The sequence below is a fragment of the Sorex araneus genome, chromosome 2 (genome assembly GCF_027595985.1).
Source record: "Sorex araneus isolate mSorAra2 chromosome 2, mSorAra2.pri, whole genome shotgun sequence".
In the NCBI taxonomy this organism is placed as follows: Eukaryota; Metazoa; Chordata; class Mammalia; order Eulipotyphla; family Soricidae; genus Sorex; species Sorex araneus.
In genome coordinates, this window is record NC_073303.1 from 307,278,321 (window position 1) to 307,305,325 (window position 27,005).

Genomic DNA, 27,005 nt, shown 5'->3' on the forward strand with positions numbered 1-27,005 from the left:
TAAATAGTTTCCTTCCCACAAGCTGATGTGTACACATTCAAAAGAGTTACAAGTAACCCAGTTTATATTCCTGCCTTATCCTGTCACAAATATGGTAATACCAACAGTCACACAGAATTTCAAAATGGCCATTTAAAGTAAAGGTGCCTTATTTCTTCTGCTCAATTAAGTTGACATTTTTTTTTTTTACCCATGAGGAGAACATTAACTCTTTAGGTCTCCCAAGCAATGCCATAGTAAAAACGACTGATTTCTTTGTGACTACAAAGGCAAGAATTAGTCCCATGTATATCTTTCTATCCGGATATGATTTTAGTTTACATACAGGAATTCCAGCTAACCCAAAGTAATTGTTATTGAACTATTTCATTTATGTATTTGTTAGGGATGCTCAGAATCATACATATCTTTTTGAGAGTGTTTTGCTACAGTTCAAAAAAGTAACTAGTGTTTTCTTCTGGTCATATAATTGGTGCCCAAGAGCTGGAAGTTCAACGTAAGACAAGATGTCAACCAGACACCCTAAATTCTTTCAGAACAGACTAAGACATAAATAAGAAGGCAAAAATATAACTAATGAATAAAGAGATGTAGTGCCCAATATTGAGTGGGAATGCTCAAGTGATATTAAAATTAGTTCAGACAGTGTACTGACAAATTTGGAGACCCAAGACTATATATCTTATTACTGTATTAAGGGATAGATGGATATGTATTTATAAAAGAACTGAGGAAGAGATACTCACAAGATTTCCAAATATCAATAATTAAGAATATCCTCTCAAACATGTCACTTAAAAAACATGAATATATTATTTTATGATATGTTTACAGTATCATTTCTTAAATGTATATTTTATATCTCCTCAACTGAATGAACTCTGTATAGACCAACATCCAAAGACATTCATTGTTGTTGATTATATCAATAGCACAAGATGGCACTTTTGAGTTTCTTATACCGTGTTAGCTGCTATTTTTGAGTTTCTTATATGGTGTTATTTTTGAGTTTTTTATTCTGTGTTAGACTTTTTGTTAGGTGCTTTACCAGCAAGTCTAGAAATTAGCAACCCTACTTTTATCCTATCATTGAACTAGGGAGGAAACTAAGGCTATTACTTACAATGTTAGAAAGTCAGAATTTGAACCTAGCTGTTTCCATTTCTAAAATTTCATCTACTCAATAAAATAAAATAAAATAAAATTTCATCTACTTTCTCCTACATAACAACAGTGATTCTCAAATCAGTGTGCTTTGCAATCACCCAGAGTTCCCAATTCTTACAAGGCCCCTGGTTTGCAGACGCGAATGGCCTTGGGACCATGTTTGAAAATCACTGCATTGTACTCTTAATAGCTACAGGTACAAGGCCAAGAAGGACATAGAAGATCAATGTAAATTTCAGTCAGAACAAGAAAGACTTCTCATATTTAGAGCCACTCAACATCTGAATAGGATTATTTCTTGGATTGGCTGAGATGTCAGGGGCACCCAGACCTTGAGACATTGATCTAAGTGTCTCTAAGATCCCTTGAAACTATTAAACTATCAACAACAAGCTGCCAGGAGGATAGATAAAGATCCACAGACTGAAGGAAACTGTCATGGCCAAAATTTAACACTTAAATTGTGCTTTGTAAATTTAGAGTCATTTTGGTAATGGCAAAAAAAAAAAAAGACTGAGAAAACACCACCTTAATTTAAGTGCTATGAAATAACATTTTAATGAAACACAATACAAGCAGCAAAAGAAATTTAAGTGAAACATTAATTCACTTTTGTCAATTTATGTTTTGAATTTACAATTCTATGATAATAATGATGTACTTTCATTTTTATGTAATTAATGCAAATAAGAACATAAGTCTCACAATAAAACAGTTGTAAAATTATTTTGCTATTTATTTTGTAAGAAGATAGAGGAGATAAGAATAAGAAATTGAAGCTATTTTGCAAACATTTAAAAATAATGGCCACAAATATAAAAAATTCAAGAGGAATATTGCTCCAAGTTTATTGTCCATTATTTTGACCCTAGAAAGAAAAAAAGAATAGAATACTTATTTTTACAACTTATTAAAGAACATATAATATTATTTCTGAGATCTAATAAGCCTTGCTTATACCTTAGAACCCCAATTAAGGATGACAACAGCATCATGGCATAACTTAAGGACTTATGAGAAATCAGCAAGGATAACAAAACTGGTGATGCTGGTGGAAGGAGATGGCAGAAAGAAACATAAAAGAAATAGGTTTGTAATGAAAATATCCAGAATAGACATAAACCACAAAGAAAGAACCATTACTTCTGTGACCAGGAGCTAAGGGAATGGTGAATCTCTGTTAAATATCTCTTTGGGTCATTTTCTAATTTGTTTGTCTGGTTTGGAATGGTTTGTCATTTTAGAAAAAAAATAACATGATGTTAAAAAGTACTCTCTAAGATTCTTAAGAGTCAAGATTTTAAGTTAGATTAGAGGTCAGGCAGAATTTCTTGAGCATCTACTAAGTGCTATTGCCTTAAAGCTCTTGGTAGTCACTGTCACTGTCACTGTCACTGTCATCCCGTTGCTCATTTATTTGTTCGAGCGGGCACCAGTAATGTCTCTCATTGAGAGACATTGTTACTGTTTTTGGCATATCCAATACGCACGGGTAGCTTTCCAGGCTCTGTGGTGCGGGTTCCATACTCTCAGTAGCTTGCCGGGCTCTCCAAGAGGGGCAGAAGAATCGAACACGGGTTGGCCTCGTGAAAGGCGAAAGTCCAAACGCTGTTCTAGAGCTCCAGCCCCTCTTGATAGTAATTATATCACTTTATTTTATAACATATGAGGAAGGCATCATCTCTAGTTCAGAAATAATTACACTTTACATCAGAAAGTTTCAATTTCTCTTTGCTTGTGTCTACTTAGATGATAACCTCAAAATAGCACTGTAACACTGTCATAGCACTGTCGTCCCATTGTCATTGATTTGCTCAAGCGAGCATCAGTAACGTCTCCATTGTGAGACTTGTTACCGTTTTTGGCATACTGAATATGCCAGGCTCTGCCATGCAGGCGGGATACTCTCGGCAGCTTGCCGGGCCCTCCGAGAAGGACGGAGGAATCGAACCCGGGTCTGCCATGTGCAAGGCAGACGCCCTACCCACTGTGCTATTGCTCCAGCTCAACCTCAAAATATGATGTCAAGGGTACTTGGCAGCTGCTTATCTGCCTTTCACAGAAGGTGTAGGAACTTCCTCCTGCCCGTGTCTAGCCCTCTCTTTTTTCATTCTCTGCGCCTGGGTGGGACTGTAGAGTTGGGTCCCTTGCTTCCCCTCTCCCTGGTTTTGTTTATAAAAATTTCAAAGAACTAAGTGGGGTGGGGGGGGGAGTTACAGGCTATGGTATGTCAGATTCTCTATGTGTTATAAGTAAGAGTGAAATTGCTTCTTCAACAAGACACTGTTCCTTGGTATGAGCAAAGCAAAAGAGCTCCAGAAAAGACCAAGAGGAGAAGCCATAGAGAAAGAAGAGAACTATAGTGAATGGTTCATGAGAGTCCAAGAGAAGTATTTCAAAGAGAAAGTGACTTTCTTTTTGGTTCCACAGGTTATGAAAATCCAGGGAAGATACAGATAGAAAAAAAATTCCTTCGGGCTAAGCCATCATCGTTGGCCATAAATGTAAAATATTTTCAGAAAGGTTGAAGCTTATGTTTTGCATTTGGTAAGCCAGAGGGTTTTTTTTGTTTGTTTGTTTTTTCCTTTATTTTTAGTTTTGTTTTTGGGCCACATCCAGCATTTCTCAGGACTTACTCTGACCTCTGAGCTCAGCATCACTCCAGGCGGGCTCAGGGACCATGTGGGGGGCCTGGGAGCAAACCTGGGTTGGCTGCATGTAAAGCAAGTGCCGTACTAGCTGTGCTATTGCTCTGGCCCAGGGAAGCCAGAGTTTGATCACCAGCATCACAAGATCCATCTCCAAGAGTGTCCCCGAGAATCATACTGGACATCTCCCTCTTCCCAAAAGAGTTACATTATAAAGAAATATGGCCTAGACCAAAAGTCTCTTATAGACCAAGTCCTTCAGCAATAAACATTGTTTGGTGTAGTGTGATAGTGTGACCAGCTGTAGCCATGGGTGTTTCATTTGCTGTTATCCCAGGCTGAAGTCCTCTTAACTGTTTTTGATTAAGTTTTTACCATGGCTTTGCATTAGTTATGAGATTAGGAACAAATTACTTACCCTAAGTAATAAGAGCAGAACTCACTATTAAATGCAATCAACGGTCTTTTCTCATAGTGCAAAAACCACATTGATCTTCCTTGACACCTTCCTTATACCATATATTAATATATATTAATTGTTACTAAGTTTTGTTGATTCTACTGCCTAAATATATGTCAAATGCATCCCTTCTTCTCCAAACTCACTATCACAACCAAACTGGATGATGTCATTCTTCAACTAGGCTGTTGGTACTTCTGGTTCAAATTTTTCCCCTAATCCCTAGAAGTTAAGGGAGGATTGGAATGTGTCTTACTCATTTTCCTGTCTCTAAGCTCTAGCTGTAAGCACATCTGGCACATAGTATGTGCTCAATAAATGTTAAAGACTAGTATAAATAACAAGATTTGTATGCACACCTGTAAACTTAAAATTCTTGATCCATGACAAAAATCTTCCTTTTAACCCACTCCTAAGGTTAGCAGTATATGAAAAGAAAGAAATATTATAAAACAATCTCCTTGCAAATAAACTATAGTCAGCATTTTCTTATGTAGCCACTAATATAAAGGTAAGCTATTATAATGGCAAGGCAGTAAGTCAAATAATTCTGATTAGTTCATACTGTTTCAATATTAACCTATCTTAACACTAAAATACTTATCTTAATATAAAAACATAGGTAATATAATGTAATGATAAAGTTCTATAATCATACAACAAATTATATAATTAACATTATAATAAAATTGAATATCTTAATATGATATATTACACACCAAATAGAGAGCAAAGGAAGATGTTTTCCTAAGCTAGGATATATGATTCATCACTAGGTCTCAGAAAGGTAAAGAACCAGCCATCTGACGTCTGTTATCCCTTCCCAGTGGCAGTCTTTTCTAATGGAATAAAGTTTTCTTTCAAAACACAGACCAAGACAGATCTGGAAAGGTCTTTGGAAACTGTCTGGCCACACCCTATGGAGCTTGAGATGAGGAAGCTCAAGGCTACAACTAGTTATGAATGCAGGGGTGAATTGCCAGGATGCCCATATCCCCTCCAGCTCCTACGGGCTGTCTGCAGGGGAAGTGTCACTGTGTCATTGTTTTTGCTTGATTTCCTCTGTTTCTCTCCGTACTTTTCACTGGGGAAATCAAGTAGTCTCACTTCAACTAATAACATTTAAAACATGAAGCCTACATAGTTACATTCCTAAATGATTTTGTTCTCATATATAATCTCTGTTATAATCATTCTGAAATATTCACCAAATTCAGGTTTGTTTGCATTTTTCATGATTATAGAAAATGAGGGGTTCTGATTTCTACTTGTTTTGGCCCTGCTATGAAACAAAAATCTAACATAAATGTACAGTATTTATGTTAAAAATATTAGTCATTTTAAATGTAACATGTTTAAATTTCATATAATTGTAAAAATAACTTTTTATATTCAAAGTAAAAGATGAAAGCAGGGCTGGGGCATAGCTCAAAAGGTTGGAGATTTACTTTGTATGAGGGAACCCTGGGTTTAGTTTCTAGCACCCACGATCTCTGAAGCACCATCTGGAGTAGCTTCCAGCACTGTTAGGTGTGACCCCATCAAACAAAAAGGAGTGAAAATAAGGGGGAAATATTAGCATATTTCACGTTAAAATGTTATTACAGAAAAACATACTAAATTGGGTGCATGTCAAGAGGAAAATGTGTTGAGACTCATAGCAATTTGCAAAATAAAAACTGTCAAAAGGTGCTTCTCAGGATACTAAATCTGCCCTGCCCATGGCTACTTGTGATAAAATAGAAAACTTCTATGATTTTAATAAAATGCAATAAATACCTTAATATAGTCCATTAAAATGTGAAAATTTAATAAAGTAGGACACAGTCTATCCTCTTACTTCCCTCTATATAAGTGGCTATCATCCTTGGTGTGAGCATACTGATTTTTTTTAAATGAAAACATCCTGGAATTTAGTTATGGTTTATAAAATATGAAGACTAAGTTTTGTCTATGAGAATCTGAAGACATATTGTTCATGATAACCTATGACTGTGCAAGATTGCATAGTAATAAACTGGGAAATGAGGTCTGGTGAGAGGACAAGGTATGAGAGGACCAGACTGTGAGAGTGTAGTTGGTGAGCATTGGTGTGTCTTGAGTGACAGACAAATGGAAGTTGCCCAATAAACAGCACCTATAATGGTTCTTCCACGGTCCTGTGTTATGTCCAGACTCTTCATATTCCAGAGAAATTCAAAAGATCAACAGAATGGTAACAATCTCAACTGTGACGATGAATTTTCAAAACTCTAATTTTTGTGTGGATCAGTTCGAGGTGCTCACCTTGTGGACTTTGTAAGGAAGATATAAAGTGAGTTCTTGTTTTGTGGTCCTGCTTGAATTTAGCCTGAGGGGAATCTAATTCTTAGAAGCACTGAGAAAATTATACTATAACCCAGTATAAAGTGTTAGACCTTTAGGACCAGCAGATGAGTTAGGTTGCTGTCTGCATCAATTTCAAGATTTAGATAGATGTTTATGGTCAATTAGGTTTTTTTGTTGTTGTTGGTGGTGGTGGTAGGGTGGGAGATATTAGGTGGTTATTGCTAGTCTGTTTTCTGTTGGTGGGGGTCAGCATTCCGCATTGATTATATGCTGTCCCTGCATGGTTTTGAGTTACATTTAAGGAATTTGCCTGTATTTTTATGAGAAAAAAAAGTGTTTTACATTCTTTAAAAAACAAACAACCGACCCCCCCACAACCCCCCACGGTATCACATGATGGGAGTAGGGGATATTTCTTTCCCTCTTTCATTTAAAAAATAAAAAAGTCCACCCCTAAAATGAAACCCACCAAACACAACAATGAATAATGAAAGGAAAACAAACAAAGCCATTCCATTCCCTGAAGGAGGGGGCAGTGGCTCTGGGACAGCTGCAGGCCGTCTGGGGCCCCATTCTTCTCTTTCCCATCACTTTATTACTTACTGAATCAAGAATGTGGACAATTTGAGCTATGGTCATTTTGCATTTTAACTTCTCAACTTAAATCCTGTGTTGGGCATGTTTTCACCTGGCACCAGTCTACACCCACAAGGGTCCCTTCAGCTCCTGTCGCTAGTCCCGTGCTCTACTTCCACTCCCAGTTCCAAGGAGCTTTGGACATCTGACAGGGCTCACTGTCGTAGCCTGGACTGCTGTAATAGTGTCATAGAATGAGTAGCATGACATCAAAGATTTATTCCCGCGGCTCTGGAGGCTGGAAATCCAAGACCAGGACGCTAGTGGAATCAGGTAAGAGCCTTCTTCTTAGGTTGCACAGGGAGACTTCCTTAGTGCATCCACAAATGGGAAAGAGAAGTAATGCCAGCCTCTTCCACTGCTGAGAAGTGTAGAACCTCCGTCTTGGGGATTCTATCTTCATGAACTTATCTGAGCCTAGTTAGTGCCCTTAAAGTCCAACTTTTCATACCATCACAGGGAGGATTAGGGCTCCAATAAGAATCCTGGGGTTGAGATTAACATTCAGTGTCTAACAGAGTTTCTGAAACTTTTTCCATTAAAGATCCCTTTTCGCTCAAGAAATTGTGTTAATACTTATTTATTTTGGTTTGGGGCCATACCTGGCAGTGTTCAGGGATCCTCCTTACAGTGCTCAGGGGACCATATGTAGTGCTGGGATTGAACCAGCTCAGCAGAGTGCAAGGCAAGCACCTTAACCCCTATGTTTTCTTTCAGTCCTCACAAAGAACTTTGTAACATGACCAAGGATATATGAGTATATAATGCAGTATACAAATCAAACATTAACGATAGTAAATCATTAAGAGCTTAATTTTAAGGCAAATTTTAAGATGTTAAATGGGAAGCATGACTCATAGTTTAAACTAGGGTCTGTAGAACTCTATTATAATTATCAACCTCCTTCGAATCTCTCAAGCATTTCTCTCATTAATCCATTGCCTGCTTAAATACCTTCTCCTGTGTCACTTCAACAAGAAATTATAACTTCTTGGATGGGAGGGGGCTGGAGTGATAGCACAGCAAGTAGGGCGTTTGCCTTGCACGCGGCCGACCCAGGTTCAAATCCCAGCATCCCATATGGTCCCCTGAGCACCACCAGGGGTGATTCCTGAGTGCATGAGCCAGGAGTGACCCCTGTGCATTGCTGGGTGTGACCCCAAAAAGAAAAATAAAACTTCTTGGATGGGAATGTGCCCAGCAAGGAAGTGTAGACCATGCATGTATGAATCCTGGGTTCAATCCCCGGCACTAGAAAAAATATTGAGGGCCTGGGGAGATAGTTCAAAGGGATGTAGCACATGATTGTCATGCTGAGCCCCAGGTTTGATCCCCAGAACAACAAATCAGAGTAGCCCCTAAATGTTGCCAATATGACCCTCAAATAAAAGTAAAGCCAAAAAAGTTATGCCAGGGATGTATCTCTGTCAGAACACCTGCTTGTATGTGAGGACCTGAGTTAGATGCCTGACAATGAAAGAAAAAAAGGAGTCTTTCTTTGAATTTTATTCATTTTGCTAAAGTCTTATACCCCTCTTACAGGCATCTAGGGCTAACCAATTGAGAGGAAATTTGATTGAGTGAGGTTCTGAGGGTGGGGTCTTAGGAGGCAAATAGTGCCTGTATAAGGAGGCAAAGAACTCATCCTCCCTCCAAGGCAGGCACAGAAAGGTCTGTGAGTGCCCAGTGAGGAAGCATCATTTGAGAACCAGGAGGAGAGACCATCCCTTGCTGGTATCCTGGCTTTGATCTTCCAGCCTCCAGAACTGTGAAAGATAAGGTTTGTGCTGTGTGCTACAGTTGCCCGAGCAAGTAAAACTCAGGACGTCTTCAGTTTTACTAAACCAAAAAAAAAGGCACAGGAGGAAAGAAATTATAAATGTGGTAATATCTTAAAGGATGCTGAGTTCATTTCTGAAAAACTTTTGAAGTTTTCTTTTATGTATGTATTTTTCACTATGAGAATTATATATGGATCTGGAAAAATCATTTTTGTTTTATATGCTGGAGCGATAGCACAGCGGGTAGGGTGTTTGCCTTGCACTACTTGACCAATCTGGATTCGATTCCTCTGCCCCTCTGGAGAGCCTGGCAAGCTACCGAGAGTATTCTGCCTGCACGGCAAAGCCTGGCAAGCTACCCGTGACATATTCGATATGCCAAAAACAGTAACAAGTCTCACAATGGAGTCGTTACTGGTGCCCGCTCAAGCAAATCGATGAGCAACGGATGACAGTGATACAGTAATACAGAAGATGATATAATAATTTCCCTAGGATCTTACTCTAAACCTTCAATTTTTTTCTTCCAAAGTTTCATAGTTCTTGACTTTCTTTATTTGTACTAGATTTACAGAAGAGAATTTCATTTTTAAGACAATTAAATAGATAGCTTTAAAGGACTTTTTTGGTGTTTTCTTTAAAAGAAATAGGAATTAATGTATATTTTATTTTATTTTTCTTGAGAGAGGAACACACGTGGCTATGCTCAGGAATTACTCCTGGTTGTGTGCTTAGGGATCACTCCTGGTGAGCTCAGGGGACCATTTGGGCTCAGGAATCAAACCTCGGTCACCTGCATGGAAGTGCCTTGCTCACTGTACTTTATTTCTAGCCCCAATTTTTATTAGTGTTTTTAAAAAAGTATTTTAAATGTTACTTTTGCCTTTAGGCATGTAGGATATTTGTCAGAATAATTGTTTTATATAGATTAGTGTTTGTTTTGTTTGGGAGGCTGGAGGAGTTTGGCCACACCTGACTGCTTAGAACTTACTCCTGGCTCTGTGTTTAGAGATCACCCCTGGAGGTACTCAGAGGACTTTGTGAGGTGTCAGGGACAGAACAGAGGTCAGCTGCATGCAAGGCAAACAACTTAACCTTTATACTATATGTCAGGCCATAAAAGCAATTTTTTTTTGCTTTTTGGGTCACACCCGGCGATGCACGGGGTTACTCCTGGCTCTGCACTCAGGAATTACTCCTGGCGGTGCTCAGGGGACCATATGGGATGCTGGGAATCGAACCCGGGTCGACCGAGTGCAAGGCAAACGCCCTACCGCTGTGCTATTGCTCCAGCCCCCATAAAAGCAATTTTGAAACATAATTATATGGAGGTCTAAACACAGATTTTCATATTCTTTCTTTCCTCCTAAGAAATCTGTTTTGTATTTTCTAAAATTTTGATAAATAGTACATTTGTATCACTGATAGAAAAAGTACCCTCTATAAATTATTTTTTACATGACATCAAACATATTTTTAGGCTACATGCACTCCTTACAGGTTTGGGGCAGAAACATAGTTATGAATATGGATCACCATACTCCATTATGTCAGCCATTCCTCTTCTCTAATGAAACATGATCTACTACAATGAGTTAAGTGGTGTCAAGTCATCCAAAAACTAGTTACCACAGACTTGATGTTTATTAAGTTAGCTAGAATGCTCATCTAAATTAGTGCTGCATTTTATGTAAATGGGAAAACACATTCTGTATAGGTGGCACTGAGAAATCTTGTTCTAGAAAGACAATCATCAGAAACTTTGGGGGGAGAGTGTTACAGGTGCATATTCCCTGCAGCCAACCTCCAAGTTTCTAAAGTAATGGGAAAAATTTTGCATGGGATCCAGAAATCTTGTTTAGTAAACCCCTATGTGATTTGGTCCACTTTAAGAAGCATGTTGTAGGTGGGTCCAATACCTAGCTTAAGAGTCACACCCCCAGAAAACTGTTCTGAGCAAGATGGGCAAGACGCCACCCTGAACTTGGAGAAAGTTTTTCTGTCTTTAACTAGTTTTCTCTCTTTCTAGACACATTAAGCAGGTCTTTATAGGACTGGTTTACAACTTCTGCATGTCTGTTTTCCTCTCCTGGTCTCTCATTTTATGTTAAGCCCAGACATTTCTAATTTCAAGCCTATGATGATAGACAAATATCTGATTAAATGTTGATGCTGACAAGTTATAGTTACCAAGAACTTAATGATGGTTTTTTATAAGCATATATTTCTTCAAACAAAGGACTCCATGAAATTGGGGTATTCAGCACGGGAGAAACATCAAATACTAGACTTCTAGATATCCTGGTTATGCAGTGCGTGGGAGGTAATCTCGATGCTGCTCACTTGCTCACTTTAGCTCTCAGTGAACCTCCTTATAAAATAAACTCTGCTCCTAGGAAGGTACAGGATTTCCTTTGCAGACTTATGCAGAAGTTGAAGAGGACCAGATTGACCTCAAAAGGCACCGAGAATTACAAATTCTTGTCTTCCAAATTTGCTGATTGCTCTTAATAATATCAAACTGAAAAATTAATGATTAACATTATCCATATTCACTTAACTTAATAAAATACTGACCAAATTGTGAAGCCAGTACAAGAATTTGCAGCAGGAAATGCCTTGGTTTGAGATATTTCAAGAGCAGAGACCCAGTATCAACAGTAAGAATTCGCCACTAGAAATCACTCATGAGAAATCAATCATTCTCCCAGTAACCCTGTGCGAGTTTTCCTGAAAGCAGAATCATGCATCTCAACACCTTAGCCAAGGAGAAAGACACAGGTGGGCGACAAGGAGGCCCAGGATGATTCTTGCCTAATTAAGTAAAAGGACTAGGGGCTCTACATCTGGCCCCACTACTAATTACTTATGTTACTTTGAGCAATGGATGTAAATTCTTTTGCCTCAGTTTTCTGCCTGCAAAATAGGAACTAAACTGACACATGTCAAAAAAAGTTCATATTTTTATTGTCAAATGATGACTCCTATTGTTAGTAGTGATTCTGGAACAAAAGCTAAATTTGATGTTGATTTTCATCAGATTCAGATGACATTGGAGTAGACAGAGAAAAAGAGTTTCTTTCATATCTTTTCTAGCCAAAGAGCATGTATACTTTTCCAGATTCATGGGATAGAAGCTAAATTGACATATCTGTATTTGATGAACATGAAAAAACATAAGTATTCTGTGTCCAATATCCAGGAAAAAAATACATGGTAATTAGTATTTGGGGTAATATTATTGATTGTGGCTTAATATTAAAATTGATGGGTGATACCTTCTTCCTCACCATCAGTTATTATTTCACTGTATTTCCATTCATTCATCAAAAACAATTGAGCAACTATTATGGACCAGGTGCCATTCAGCGCTGTCTAATAAGATGCAGTCATAAATAAGAGATAGATTGACCAGGGTTTGCACTTTTTTGAGGGGGGAGGGAGAACATAGATTGGCTCACACTCCATGGTGCTCAGGAACCATTCCTGGCTGTGCTTGGAGGACCATATGTGGTGCTGGTATCAAACTGGGGTTGGCTGTATATATGTGAATATATCACCCACATCTCTATCTCTCTAGACTTTCTTTCCAATTTAGCATTCAGACTGGAACAAGAAGAAGGACCCATTGCATGTAACTTACATTTATTTGTCCATTCCAGATCAGTCCTGCAGAAATCTTGATAAACACCATCAGGGATGCACAGAACATGACAAAACTCAGAACCAGATCAAAGGTCTGAAGTGTCAGGTGGTATTCTTCATAGTGTGGTGGGTCCAAACAAAGTGATGGAAATTTTGTGTATGGGAAAGGAAAGGCAACCGCATAACCAAGGTAATTAGTTCCTGTAATCCCTGCAAATGAGTAGAAGCAATATGGTCCAAGGAGTGCAGATTCTAAGGCGACTGCAAAATGAAGTGGACATCCAAGAATGCTCAAAATCAGAAAGGTGAAGCTAGCTTCCCACTGGAAAAAAAAAGCAGAAACATTTTTACTTCAAGAATTGAATTTTTCAAAAGATTCTTAATAAAAATGGAGAAGCAGATGCTATGTCTTAATCTTTCTCAGGGGAAATGGGTTAAATTTTTCTCTTTAGGTTCTTTTGAATCTGTACCATGGGGACTAGCCTATTAGTGAAAGGGATGAAACCAATTCCAGGCAACACACATTTTTCCACTTATAACCTATTGTGTGTAGAGGACCAGTCTTGAGTGGGACAAAATAAGATGGCTACACAAAATCTAAGCCTCACCCTTGGAAGCTCTAAGCTGGAGCTGGTGTATAGTCAAGCAGCACCGAGATCACCTGAGAGCTGTTAGAATCTTATCTTCCTGAATCAGTGTTTGCATTCTAAACAGATCTTCATGTGAGTCATACCTACACTAATGTCTGAGAATAAATACAACAGCTTTGGGAAGAAAATATCAAATCAGATCAAAGTTTTCTGTATTATTGTATTACTCGCTCTAGTTGGAGCATTGACTTTTTTTCTGTTTTAGGGTGAGAGATAATGGGGGAAGTGGAAGGAGACCCCAAACTGAGACAGGAAGACTTGAAAATAGAGATTACTCCAGAACTAGTCAAGTTTTAGAGCTGTGCTGGTTCATTGACATGAGGATTTTTTTCAATAAACTTATTGGAATATGCAATAGGTAATTTGTGATAATTTGAAAAAGACTTTCAATGAACCATATTGTTTGGAAGCATTTTTAAAACTCAAAAAGTCGATTATGTTACTCAGATATAAAATCTATGTAGATAGTATATATAAATAATATAGTATGTACACATCATTATATAAAATAAATGTAAATATATGCTTTATTCCTTTTGGGGGGAGTTTTTTTTCCCATACCTGGCAGTGCTCAGGGTTTACTTCTGGCTCTGTGTTCAGGGGTTACTTCTTGGGTGCTGGGGATTGATCCTGCATCTTCCACATAAAAAGCAAACTTCCTAACCACTCCTAGTTTATGCTTTACTACCATCAAATACTTTCAAGTTTTAAAGTTAAAAATGATAAAAATCTCTGCACATAATATTTATTAAACCATGAAGGTTTCACAGTTGAGAGAAATGTAAATAAATATTCTTGGTGTAAGCAAATTTTATCATGTTGTAGCAGAAAATTAGTTACGTTTTTGCAGCATCAAAAGTGATACTTAGGGGCTGGAATGATAGCACAGTGAGTAGGGCATTTGCCTTGCACTTGGTCAGCCCGTGTTCAATTGCAAGCATCCCATATGGTCCCCCGAGCACCGCCAGGAGAAATACCTGAGTACAGAGCCAGGAGTAACCCCTGTGCATCGCCAGGTGTGTCCCAAAAGGGAAAATAAAAGTAATACTTAAAATTTTAACTGCATGGAAGTGAGATGAGAGTTAGTGTCTCTAAGTCCCTTGTCGGTCAGGACTAATGTTGGTACTCTTGAAAGCAGAATCATTTTTTTAAAAATAAAATTAATCGGCACCCACACTGGCCTCTTTCCTCCCCAAACTGCAGTACTTAAATGCTTCAAATAATCACAAAAACTTGTAGTACATTTTTGCAGCAAAGCTGAGATGAAAAATATTCATATACTGGCTGGAAAGACAGTACAGAAGTTAAAGTCTTTTGTGTGGCTGATTCAATTTTTATATCTGGCACTTTCTGGTCCCTTGAATATCACTGGAAGTGACTTCCAAGTACAGAATGGGTGTGGCTCACCTATCCCTAAACATCCATCTAAAATATTTTATTATGGACACCTATTCTTTTAAGGTGCAAGACAGAGTTCATTAGTAAGCAGAAATCACATTATGTATGTTACATGATGAATCAGTTTAGAGTTGACATTCAAATCCACACTAGCATCTGGCACAAAGTCTGAATATTTACCAGGTATCTCTGTGTCCATTTTTTGTGAGCCAATATTAGCAGTATGCCAGCTGTGATGGCCTGTAAAAAGAAAATGGAAAAATAATATCCATGAAGGAGTGTGCCTTTGGGAAGAATTCAAACTGCCTCACAGTTTGACAACTTTATCAAGAACTACAAGGAAACAGAAATGTCTACATGGATTTATGATTTGGATCTTCTCAACTGTGATGACAATCAAGAGAAGATGACATCAGTGTCATAGAGGCATAATTCTTGTTGGCTCAATGTTTTATTTTCTGTGTCACCATTGCCATCACATCACGGCTGGCAAGAATGCCTGACTCTCTAACCCTTGCTATCTACTTCTCTTGCATCAATTGCCTATAGTGTATCTACCCCTCCCAATCCTCCCCCTCCTTGTTGCTGAAATGGCAAGTTGGAGGCTCCAGAATGGAGAATCTGAACCAAAGGCCTCCTAACAGCAGCATTATCTTGCACTACTTGCTGTGTTTTGAGATTCTCTGGCCTTGCCCAATAGTGGAATACAAACACATGCTCCCTGTTTCTCGAGCAACCAAGATGATCATCCAAATGAATGTGTGATGGGGCTTTGATTGTGCTGGGGCATTGGTGTCCGAGTTTCTAAGGGGCGTTCTTTATAGGCTCTGATAAAGGGCCCTAAGTGTAGAATGAAAATGGTGAAACAAAAGCAAGACTGGGTTCACAGAATTGAGCAACAGAAAAGGAAAAAGGAAAAAAGAAATTCTGGCCTTATCTTTGATTTGGCACCAGTCTGATGAAGGAGATCTTTATGAGCACTGAGCCTAGAAATCACTTTTCCCCATCTCACAAACGATTTATTTATCTGAGTTTTAAGGTTGAGAGATAAACCCAAAAGAGATGGGCCTGAAATAATACATGGAATGAGGTTAGCATTAAAAAATAGTCTAGATGCCCAAGAGTAGAGAGAGAGTATGGGGAATATTGTCTGCATGGAGGCAGGGGGAAGGCGGGTAAGGGAGGGTATACCAGGGATTTTGGTGGTGGGGAATGTGCACTGGTGGAGGAATGGGTGTTTGATCATTGTGAGATTGTAATCCAAACATGAAAGCTTGTAACTATTTCAAGGTGATTCAATAAAATTTTTTAAAAAGTCTAGATTTTTTATGGAGAAATAAACATAATGAGCATGTATGTATAGTATTCACAAATTTAAGGGGCCGGGGGAGTAAATTTTACCCAAATTGTTTTATATTCTGAGGTTTGTGTAGCACTGGGTCTGGCATATTTATAGTTTTGAGCCCCAACTTCTCAGTTTTCTAAAATGACTTATTTTAAAAGTTGGATTTAAGAGATTTGAGAGAGGGGAAAATTCACACATGTATATACTTACTCATACACACACACACACAATTCTCGTGAAATTACAAACTAGAGAGTGCCGTATCACAAGACTCTCACAGATCAGAGCAGAACCATCTGACCATGTGTAATTGGGAGAGGTCTACATGAATCTACAAGAGGAAAGTTTCCTGGGGACTTTAGGCAGGCTGAGTCAGCAGGATTCTCACCATAGAGCAGAACAATGAGAAAGAGGGACCTTCCATCCATCTAAGCCCAGGGGCAGTCTCTGCAACAGTGGCAAAGCCTTCTAGGAGACACACCACTCATTTCTCTGTGGGAATCGCAAGCCAACCCTGTAAAAGCCAAGGAGGAGCCCTCTGCCGGCTTTAATCCAAGCAGATAGCTGACACTAGCAGATGCTAAGATTTCAGGTTGCCTTAACCATTTTGGCACGCATCGATTCTTTCCTTTCAAAAGTTGAGAAATGCTGTGGAATTACAGTTGCCTGTTATTTCTGCTGTAGCTGCTAACTTGAATTTTGTTTTGTTTACATAAAGCCTTGGAAAAGAATCTTTCATAGTGCCAGAGAGATAGTACAGTGGGTAGGGTGCTTGCCTTGCTTGCGGCTGGCCTGAGTTAGATCCCCAGCATCCTATATGGTCCCCCGAGCACCAACAGGAGTAATTTCTGAGTACAGAGCCAAGGGCAATTCCCGAGCATTGCTGGGTGCGGCCTACAAACCATAAAATAAATTAGATCTTTTATAGAGTAAATGGGAGAAATGTGGTATAGCCTCCAAGGCATATTCCCCAAGGCATATCCCCCAAGAATCACAATCTTTCTCTTTTTTCATTTTATTTCCTTTTAAAAATTTTATTTATAAAGAGAAAAAGAACTAAAAAGGGAAGATATTTGAGGGAAAGGAAGGAAAGTCAAACAGGCAAAGAAATGTGAGAACAGGAGTGTTAGAGGTAAAATGTTGACAAAGCAAGGCAGTTGAGCTGTGACAAAGGGTGGTGATGAGGTGTTACTGTGTGGAAAGTGGAAGGCCAATGCCCAGCTCTGTGAGTCCTCTTTCACGTCTTCTCTAGGCCATTGACTCTATGGATGCTTCTAACCATATCACTCGGGTTTTGTAACAGTTGCTACTTACACTCCAATTGCAGGGTCATTGTGGACCTTTCCACAAAATCTTTCAGATCACCCGAGTAGAGGACCCAGTTCCCAGAAGTAGATGAATTGAAGGAAACTGGGAGTAGTCACAACATAAACAGAAAATTTCCAAGAACTTGTGTTAATACAGGCTAATTTATTCACTTACAAATTTCTATGGCTGTCTCCTGTGAAAAAAGGGTTTGGGGTAGGCTTGGGATAGGCACTGTGCAAATAGTATATGGATTATAATAATTATTGGAAACCTACAATATAATGTGTGTGTGGAGAGGGAGAGAGAGAGAGTGAGAAAGTGAAAAGGAAAGGGAAGATGGAAGAAGACAGAAACACAGAGAACAGAAACAGAGACTATTCTAGGCTCTCCATGTACATTAACCAGAATTTTCAGTGTGACTGTGAAAGTAGTACACATAGGAAAGTGTCCATAAAATTTGGCAACCGCCATGCAACATCTTTCCTAGTAAGAAGAGCTCAGTGACCAGATGCCACATCCCAGGTCCCATCAGTCACAAAGGTGTGTGGGGAAAGAAGATTCAAAGGAAATTTGAAAGCTGAATGTGTCTCCAGTGAGGGAAGGCAGCGTGGAAGGCCATGGAGAGAGCTGGAGCTATTGTGCAAAGGCCAGAAGGAGGGGGTCAGATCCGGGGACCAGAGTCAGGAGCCTGGACTAAAAGCAGGGGGAGCTGGCTCCTGGGGAAAAAAAGGGTAGGGAATTGCTCTTGTAAGGCCAGATTGAGGATGGCCTCAAAGTTTAGGTTAGTGCAGATGGCTTCATTTGGAACATGTTGTAGCACTCAAGGTTTCTGAAGGAGCCAGACTGACAGAGCAGCAGTCAAGATAGGTAAGCCAGCTATTTCATGCATGATGGACCGGGCTGGAGTGAGACCTAGCAGTCTCTGTAGTACTCAGGTCTTCAAACATAAAAAACAAACAAAAGCAGAAAAAGCCCCTATACCCATTGTCATAAATGCATTTTTGCATTGTGGCCAATTATAAAAATTATATCTAATTAAAATTATGGACTGGAGTGATAACACAGCCGACCTGGGTTCTATTCCTCCATCCTTCTCAGAGAGCCCGGCAAGCTACCGAGAGTATCCTGCCTACATGACAGAGCCTGGCAAGCTACCTGTGGCATATTCCATATGCCAAAAACAGTAACAACAAATCTTACAATGGAGACGTTACTTGGTACTTGTGCCCACTCGAGCAAATTGATGAACAACAGGACTACAGTGCTACAGTGCTAATTAAAATTACAATGCTTACCCTCATGTGTCTTTTGTTCCAATATTCTCTATCTCATTCTATTCTAAAATAATTCTACTCATGTTTTGTAAATTCTAGCTGCCTGATAGAATAACTTTATAGCTCCCTAAGAAATACATTCTTACAGTTTGATTCACAACTTTATCTAGGCATAAAACTGTGAGTGAAAAGTGATAAGTGATTGGGAGGGGAATGAAAATAAGGAATTCCTTGTAGGGAAGATCAAATTTACTTGGCCAATGTCAGGACTTAGCAGGGTGAAGAGGGGCTGAGGATGGGCTGGCTTGGGCCAATGCTGCCAGGAAGAGCATAGTTCTTGAACAATCTGCATCAGCATCCCTTGTCAGACATACAAAAGCTCAGACCTCATAGCTTTGATGAATCAGAGTCTGCTTTGTAACATTCACACACACACAACTTTCTGAGAAACACTAGAGGAAAGGTTTGCGTGAAAAGTAACTCCAGGATTTGAAATTTGGTTTAGTCACAGAAGTCAGTATGAGAATTCATTGCTTTTGGTGGTAAGATGATTAGATTCTCTGACAAGCAGGACTTTGAGAAAGTTAGCCTTGGGGTTGGAGCAACAGTACAGCCAGTAGGGCCCCAGCACCCTTGTATAGTCCTCCGAGCCTGGCTCGGAGTAATTCCTGAGTGATGAGCCAGGAGTAAGCTGGTGCAGTGATGGGTATGGCCCCCAGACAAAAATAAACAGAGAAATTTAGTCTTCCTAAAGGGAAATTGACACTGAATGACTGGAAATCACGGAACTGTTCAAGCTATAAAGACTTGGGTAATGTGATCAAATCCTGAAAGAAATAGGAAACGGGGCTTGTGCGGATCAGTCTCACCCTGCCTTTCCCTCCCGTGCCTGTCTCCAAGCAGTGTTCCAGGTGTAGCACTGACGCACCAATCCAGCTTAAATCCTCTCTTCATTCTTGTCATCATAGCTTGTGCCACAAGCCAGGTTTTCAGGATTAAGGTGCTGCTCAGTTCTGAAGATACAATCATCTTTTGCTGCATACTTTCTAGCAGCTGATGTCTTTAAATAACCTGGTTCAGTAAAACTGCTTAGCATGTGGCTGTCAGAATGGAGTCTGCAGACCAATTACTCATGAAAAATTTAGAAAGCCTTGAATGAAAGGCATGCAGCAAACACGGAGTAATGTATTACTTTTAAACTAGCCCTCTTACAGGTCTCAAAAGGGTTATAAAATCATTTGCAAAAGGAAATGTCAATATGATTGAAATGTACAAATTATGTTTCCACCAGAGGAGGATACACGTTGTAGGCAAGTAAATGACTGTCAGGAAACTGTGGAATGAGTCTGAGACTTTTTAGAAGTGGACCCTGGGGCTGGAGCAACTATATAGTGGATAGGGCCTTTGCCTTGCATGTGGGTTAAACTGGGTTTGATCCCTGATATTCATATTATTCCCAGAGCTCTTCCAAGAGTAATTCCTGAGTACAGAGCCAGGAATAACTTCTGAGCATTGCCAGGTGTGGCCCCCAAACAAACAAACAAACAAACAAAAAGTAGCCCCTGAACAATGTTGTGATTCACAGGAAATCGAATAGGAAAAAAGCAATGTGGTTCCAAATTTAGATATTATTGAAAGATTGAGCATAAGGATTTTTTTCCTGCCTTAGTATATATACCAGCCTGACTAAGGTCTTTGAAACCTAATCATGACTCAATTATTTAAAGAATTCTGCACCATCAAATGAAGAACACAGGATTTGTTCTTTCTTTCAGCATTAGTATGTGAATGTTGAAGGTGAAGCAATAAACAAACTAGAAAAAAATCCTCTGCCTTTGTACAATATATGCTCATTGACTTCGGAGGGGGTAATAAGCAATAAATATATAGTTTGTTGGATGCTGATAAGGGTTCATGGGAAACAGCAGGGTATTAAGAAAATCAGTCGGTGGGGAGATTTGAAAATTTAAATATTAAAAATAGAGATATGGGGGGAAGGCACCAGTAAGAATGTGACCCTTGTAGAAAGACTGACGTGTGGGAAGTGAGCCATGTGGAAGGAGAGACCTAAGGTAGATAATAAGCAGTATAAAGGCCCTGAAGCACATATATACTTTAGCAGTTTGGAAACAGCAGAGTCAGTGATGGGGGGAAAATGAGCTGCAGAATCATGGTAGGAGATGAGGCTCAAAACGATTGGAAGTGCTGCAGGTCATCGGAAAGGAATGGAAGAGAGAGGTAGGTGACTTAGGAACATAGAGTTTGACAGTGAGAGGTGCGATGTTAACTCGCATTTCTTCAGGACCTTCAAATTAATAAATTCTGTAATGCTTTCTTTGTCTATGTTGCATTTATTTTCACTCAGCTTTGGAGAGTTAAATAGATTACTCTGGTTCCCTATAAAAATTTCCATTTTATTCATCAAGGTATGGGGACCAGCTGAGGGAGGACTTTTCTTTTGATCACATCCAGAGAACATAAAAGTCACCCCAGTACCACCTTCAAATCCTACCCTGGTCCTTTCTTCCCATTCCTTTCATTCTCCAAGTTAAACACCCACCAACTAGTTACATAGTAGAAAGATGTCATATAATTCCTCTGTTCTTAATTGGAAGAAAACCCCAGATTTTTCATGAGAACAAGCTACACACAATATTTTGTGATCCCAGTGAAATCAATATTTATAGATCACATAATAGTCTCTTTGGGCTGGAGCAATAGCACAGCGGTTGGGCGTTCACCTTTCATGCGGCCAACCTGAGTTTGATTCCTCCACCCCTCTCGGAGAGCCCAGCAAGCTACTGAGAGTATGGAGCCCGCACGGCAGAGCCTGGCAAGCTACCCATGCATATTGGATATGCCAAAAACAGTAGCAATAAGTCTCTCAATGAGAAAGATTACTGGTGCCCACTCAAACAAATCGATGAGCAACGGGATGACAGTGACAGTGATAATAGTCTCTTCAGGCATAGAAAAAAAGGGACACAGACTAAAATAGTGACCAGTAAGTTCAGTTCTGAAGTTAGAATATTTAAAAGCTAACCAGAATATAAAACGTAAAAGTTGACTTTATACAGAAAGTTAAATATTGTTTTGTGAAACGTTTGTTCTAGAGATTCAGTTATAACTATATGTCAGTATGTTTTTGCCTAATGAGAAATATTTAAATGCTATTTATGTATGGTATGATACATGTTCTGATGTGAAATATTTTCCTTACTCTGGGCCAACAGTTGCTTGAATACATGAAACCCCATCTCTATATTCTAATAGATGTTTAACAACTTTTTTTGGTTTGTGGTAGGTGTTGTGCATAAGAACAGAGGACTCAAGTGGCCAGAGAGAGACTACAGTGGTTGAGGAGTGTGCGTGCATGCTGCCGACCCTTGTTCAGTTCCTGGCACTGTATGGTCTCCCAAGCATGGACAGTCGCAGCTCAGGAGGCCCCAGAGCACTGCCAGGCCCAAGCAGCATCTGTCCTTTGGTACCTTCTGGCAGAGAATTGTCCAGAATTGGCCCCAGGCTTCCACAGCACAGCTTGGGAGGACCCTCCAATAAACGAAACACCCCAAGGGGCAGAGGATCAAGATTAGTTCTGAAGTGAGCCATGTGGGAGAAGAGACTTTTCTATAATTCTTTACATAATTGAGTCATGATTAGGTTGCAAAGACTAAGGGTCAGGCTGGTATTTACACTAAGGCAGGAAAAAAATCCTTATGCTCAATCTTTCAATAGTATCTAAATTTGGAACCACATTGCTTTTTTCCTATTAGATTTCCTGTGAATCACAACATTGTTCAGGGGCTACTTTTTGTTTGTTTGTTTGTTTGTTTGTTTGGGGGCCACACCTGGCAATGCTCAGAAGTTATTCCTGGCTCTGTACTCAGGAATTACTCTTGGAAGAGCTCTGGGAATAATATGAATACCAGGGATCAAACCCAGTTTGACCCACATGCAAGGCAAAGGCCCTATCCACTATATAGTTGCTCCAGCCCCAGAGTCCACTTCTGAAAAGTCTCAGACTCATTCCACAGTTTCTTGACGTCACTCATATAAAGATATAAAGAATTTATTAATTAAGTAAACTAACACCACTGATGTCCTTGATCAGTTTCTCTGTTTCACCATCCTGCTTCCCTGCCTTATACAACAACAGAGTTCCTAAAAGTCAAGATCCTAAAAAAGAGTAAACTGAAGACCTTATTTCATTCTCCACTATAATTCAAGCATGTATAAATTATCTACACATATTCCTTTAACAAATAGGTCAAAATTACATCCCTTAGGGTCTTGTTCTCAGGTGAAATGCAAATGAGCAATAAGCATATTCTCTTTGCCAATTTGCATGTGGCCTTACATTCCTAGAGAGTGTGAAGTTTGTGAGGACCATCACTGACTTCTTGAATTGCTTCAGAGGTGTGGTGAGAAAGAAGTGTAAAACCTAAGAGTTGGGAGTTGAGACTCTCTGGGTTGCTTACATCTCAGCATAAAAACATCTTGGGATTTCTAAGGAAACCAAATTGTGAAAAATAGATTCTATTTCTCAGAATATCAAGATAAGAAAATTAAATTAATTTTAAAAGAATTTCTTAAGCCTATTATTATAGCTGGGCTGGAGCAATAGCACAGTGGGTAGGGTGTTTGTCTTGCACGTGGCCAACCCTGGTTCAATTCCTCTGCCCCTCTCGGAAAGCCTGGCAAGCTCTCAAGAGTATCTCACCCGCACGGCAGAGCCTGACAAGGTACTCGTGGCATATTTTATATGCCAAAACAGTAACAACAAGTCTCACAATGGAGATGTTACTGGTGCCCGCTCCAGAAAATCGATGAGCAACGGGATGACAGTGATACAGTGATACTATTATAGCTAGCATTCATAATATATAGGATTACATGATAAAATAATATTAAGTAAACTACTACATGTAAAGTTAAAGAATGGAGCCAATGTTCTGTGATATATTATGATTTTCTGTTGAATTTTGACTTGCTCATATTATTGGAAAACTTACTAAGAACATGTTCTGTCTTCCCTTTCCCTGCATCCTTTATTCTCTCAATATAGGTAATAAAATATTTTCCTACCAAAGCTCCATTCCAGACGGGACAAGCAATCCGGACACTCCATCCTATGAACCAAAATTTGTTGGAAAAAACAGGGAAGAAAGCAATCACTCCTGAAAACACACTGAGGATCCCAAGAGTAAGGAGAATCCGGCCAGCAGCCTGGTACAGGTCCTGCATTTTCCTTGCTGTCTTGGGTTCTTAGTCTCAAAAATGTTTTGTTACCAAAACATGAAGCTTTGACAGGCCATAATAAACAGAAGTTTCTTGGAGACAGTAGCCATGACACACATATACTGTTGATCTACTTGGAAACAAGATTCGATTTGTTTCCCCAAAGATAGTAAAATGTAATTAAACAATTCTTGGCATAAATTTGGCACCATAAATTCTAATACCACTTACAAACACACATACACACACACACACACACACACACACACACACACACACACACACACACCACTTTCCATTTCTGGTTACCGCCTTCATTCCCTTCATTCTACTCTGTTGTGGGGAGTGACCACTTCCTGGCTTAATCAGATTCAAAGGCTTGCTGACTGAGCTAATTGTTTCTGAACTCAACCTGTCTGTTAGTTTCAGCAGAAAGCCAACATCCTTTGTGCACAATAAATCCACATTCCCAGCACAATTTCCCACCGAACAAAGCAAAAATGAGCCCTCTGTTAACTTTTTTTTGAAATTAAACTTAAATGATGGAAAGTGGAAACAAGACTTGTCTATACCTTTCAATATTTAATTCTACTGTGATTATTTTTTAATTTCTTGTTTATCAACACAGTCTAGGAAGCACAATAAGGAGCACTGAGTAGTTGTTAGTAAATCAGCTTCACCTTGGTTATTTTATAACTTACCCAGAGATCAAATAAAGTACAGAGATAAAAATGCATACAGTTGTGAAATCAACTTGGAGAAGTTGTTTTTTTAATTGAATACAAGATTTCAATCTTCCTTACATTGTATTTCAAGTTTTATATGTTGGGCTATTATAAGCAGCTGCAAATGTTCATCCCTTTGTTTTTCATGCATTTGAGAGAGTGGGATGCATTTGCTTGTGACTATATTGCATTTGCTGGTGACATATTTGGCTCCCTATTCTGAGATGGTACCTTTACAACAAAGGTTATTTTATGAAGCTATCCTTCAATTCGTTATTCTCTTAACTAAAATGAAAACTAGTTTAATGGATGACATGAGTGGTTTAGAACATAGCTTTTGGAGTCAGATGAAACTAAAATCCTGCTGTCATTCTACTCTTTCTTTCTAGGTAGATTATTTTTTCTTAGGTACAAGTTACTGAACTTTCATATCTGTATTTCTTCATATGTGAAATGGGAAGTAAATTAGTGTCTGCCTCTCCAAGTAGTGATTTAGAGGACTAAATGAGCCCACACATGTGAAATGCTGACACTGAATTTCACAGCATAAATGCTCAGGGAGTTTGTTACTTCTTATTATGTTGGGACTGTCTATGGCTGTGTTCCTTCGGCATGGGACAAAGACTGGATCTTTGTTTCACATGTCAATCATCTTACAGACAACAGGCTGAACTCTTTCTGGGCAGTTTGATAAACACCCCCATGGCCTCCCATGTATAGGGAAAAGAATTTCTTTTTGCTTGCTGATTTTTTTCTATCTTTCCAACATCACTCGTTACTGAAAAATAAGTATATAATCATCATTACAGATTGTGATGCAAATTTTGAAGCAGCTGCATTTCTGGATATACAGAAACCAGAAAACCTGTGCAGGCTTTATATTAGAGCTGCTATTCCCCCCTTCTTCATAATATAGTGTGAGTAAATTATGAGTTTTCTTTCTACCACCATTGCTAAGCTCTACAAGAGTAAAAATCTTGCAAATATAATACATTCCCTAAGTGTGTAAGATGTCCCAAGACCTAGAATTGCATCAGGCCCTGAGGAGATACTAAATACATACTTGCTGAGCTAATTACTGAACATATTAGTAATACCAAATATGCATAAGGGCCCCCTGGGTCTGTTCACGTGTAAATCCACAGGATCCACCATTGTAGGCATGTGTCCAGTGTACTCCCTTGCTACCATGGGAAGGGAGAGGGTCTGGACTACAGAGATGTGTTTGTGTTAGTATTGAGTTTGAACTGTTTTGACTTTTTCCTTCAGTTTTTATCTCAAGGTTAGAGCTACATGATATGTAAATATACTGCAGGTCAGATCACTCTCTCCTGTTTGCATGTTTGGAAAATAAAAGACTGTTGAAATACTCATGTTAAACAGTACAAAGTTGGCAAACAAAGAAAATACTTTTTGTTTTAATTGGGGAGGGGGTATGATTTTTCAGTGTGGGTGACAGTGTGGCTAACCCTGACAATGTGACTTGAAAAACTTAATATTTGTGATTAAAAGTGATGCCACTGATGGTAAGGAAGGAAAAGGACAGAGGGAGCCTATGTTTTTTCCAGTAGTACATTCTCGTAGCAGTGTTTCCACGCTGGCTTCCTGGAAGCACAGAGACTTTGGGAATGTCAAACCCATCCTGGCCTGGGTTTCCTTGAAGATTAGCCAAGCCTCTGGATTCCTTCGAGGGCAGCTAGTCATGCTCACTAGTGCTGCCCCTACAATCCATTAAGTCACTGGAAGGAATATATGTAAGTCCTGACGCAGGTAGTGGAGTTAAGGTTTTCGCAGGCGGCTTTGTGGCTCATCCTGCCTTACAATTTTTTATGTTTTAGGGGATCCCCTGATCTTGGCTCAGGAATGATTAGTAAGAGGGTCATCAGACTTTCCCTTGTAGCTTTACCACTCATTTTTAAAAAAAATGAAACCCTCTTTTCTCAACAGACATTTTAAAATCAACACTCTTGGATCCACTTCCTGCAAAAGCAAATGTAACTAGGATCTCCCCAAGGAGGGCTGCTGGTGTTGCTAAGTGAAAAAAATTCATTTGGACTTTCTCTACCACTATAGATACATTCTTTTATAAGTAAGCCCTGGAAAAAGACAGCTCTGTCTGTGCCAAGGACTTGGGCCTTGTTTTTAAGGTAGACTTCAATAGTGTAGAAGGGTTCTAATTTTCCCAAGATAAAAGTAAATGGAGCTCTAAGCAAGAGATGAAGTCAAAATAATTTCTTTTCCGAGCAGCTTCAGGTGAGGTAGAAGATGAGGTAGAAGGTATTAGAGAGGTAGATTATGTAGTAAAATGAGGGGGAACTTTGGCATCTGAAGGACCTGTGGTTCATACTGGTGACTTCATCTGTCATATAGAAAGGAATAAAAAATCTCAGAAACAAGAGCAG

The 27,005-nt window shown here is 39.2% G+C and overlaps 1 protein-coding gene across 1 annotated transcript; it reads right to left on the reverse strand.

Annotated features, from left to right (window-relative positions):
* Positions 1-1,879: 1,879 nt before the first annotated feature.
* TMEM212 (transmembrane protein 212) lies at positions 1,880-23,884 on the reverse strand. The gene is made up of 4 exons (XM_055129684.1): positions 23,726-23,884; positions 14,894-14,953; positions 12,664-12,987; positions 1,880-2,035 (listed from the first exon to the last, which is right to left on the reverse strand). Exons 1-4 carry the CDS (start codon positions 23,882-23,884, stop codon positions 2,015-2,017), a joined length of 564 nt encoding a protein of 187 aa, XP_054985659.1. The 3' UTR covers positions 1,880-2,014.
* Positions 23,885-27,005: the final 3,121 nt, after the last annotated feature.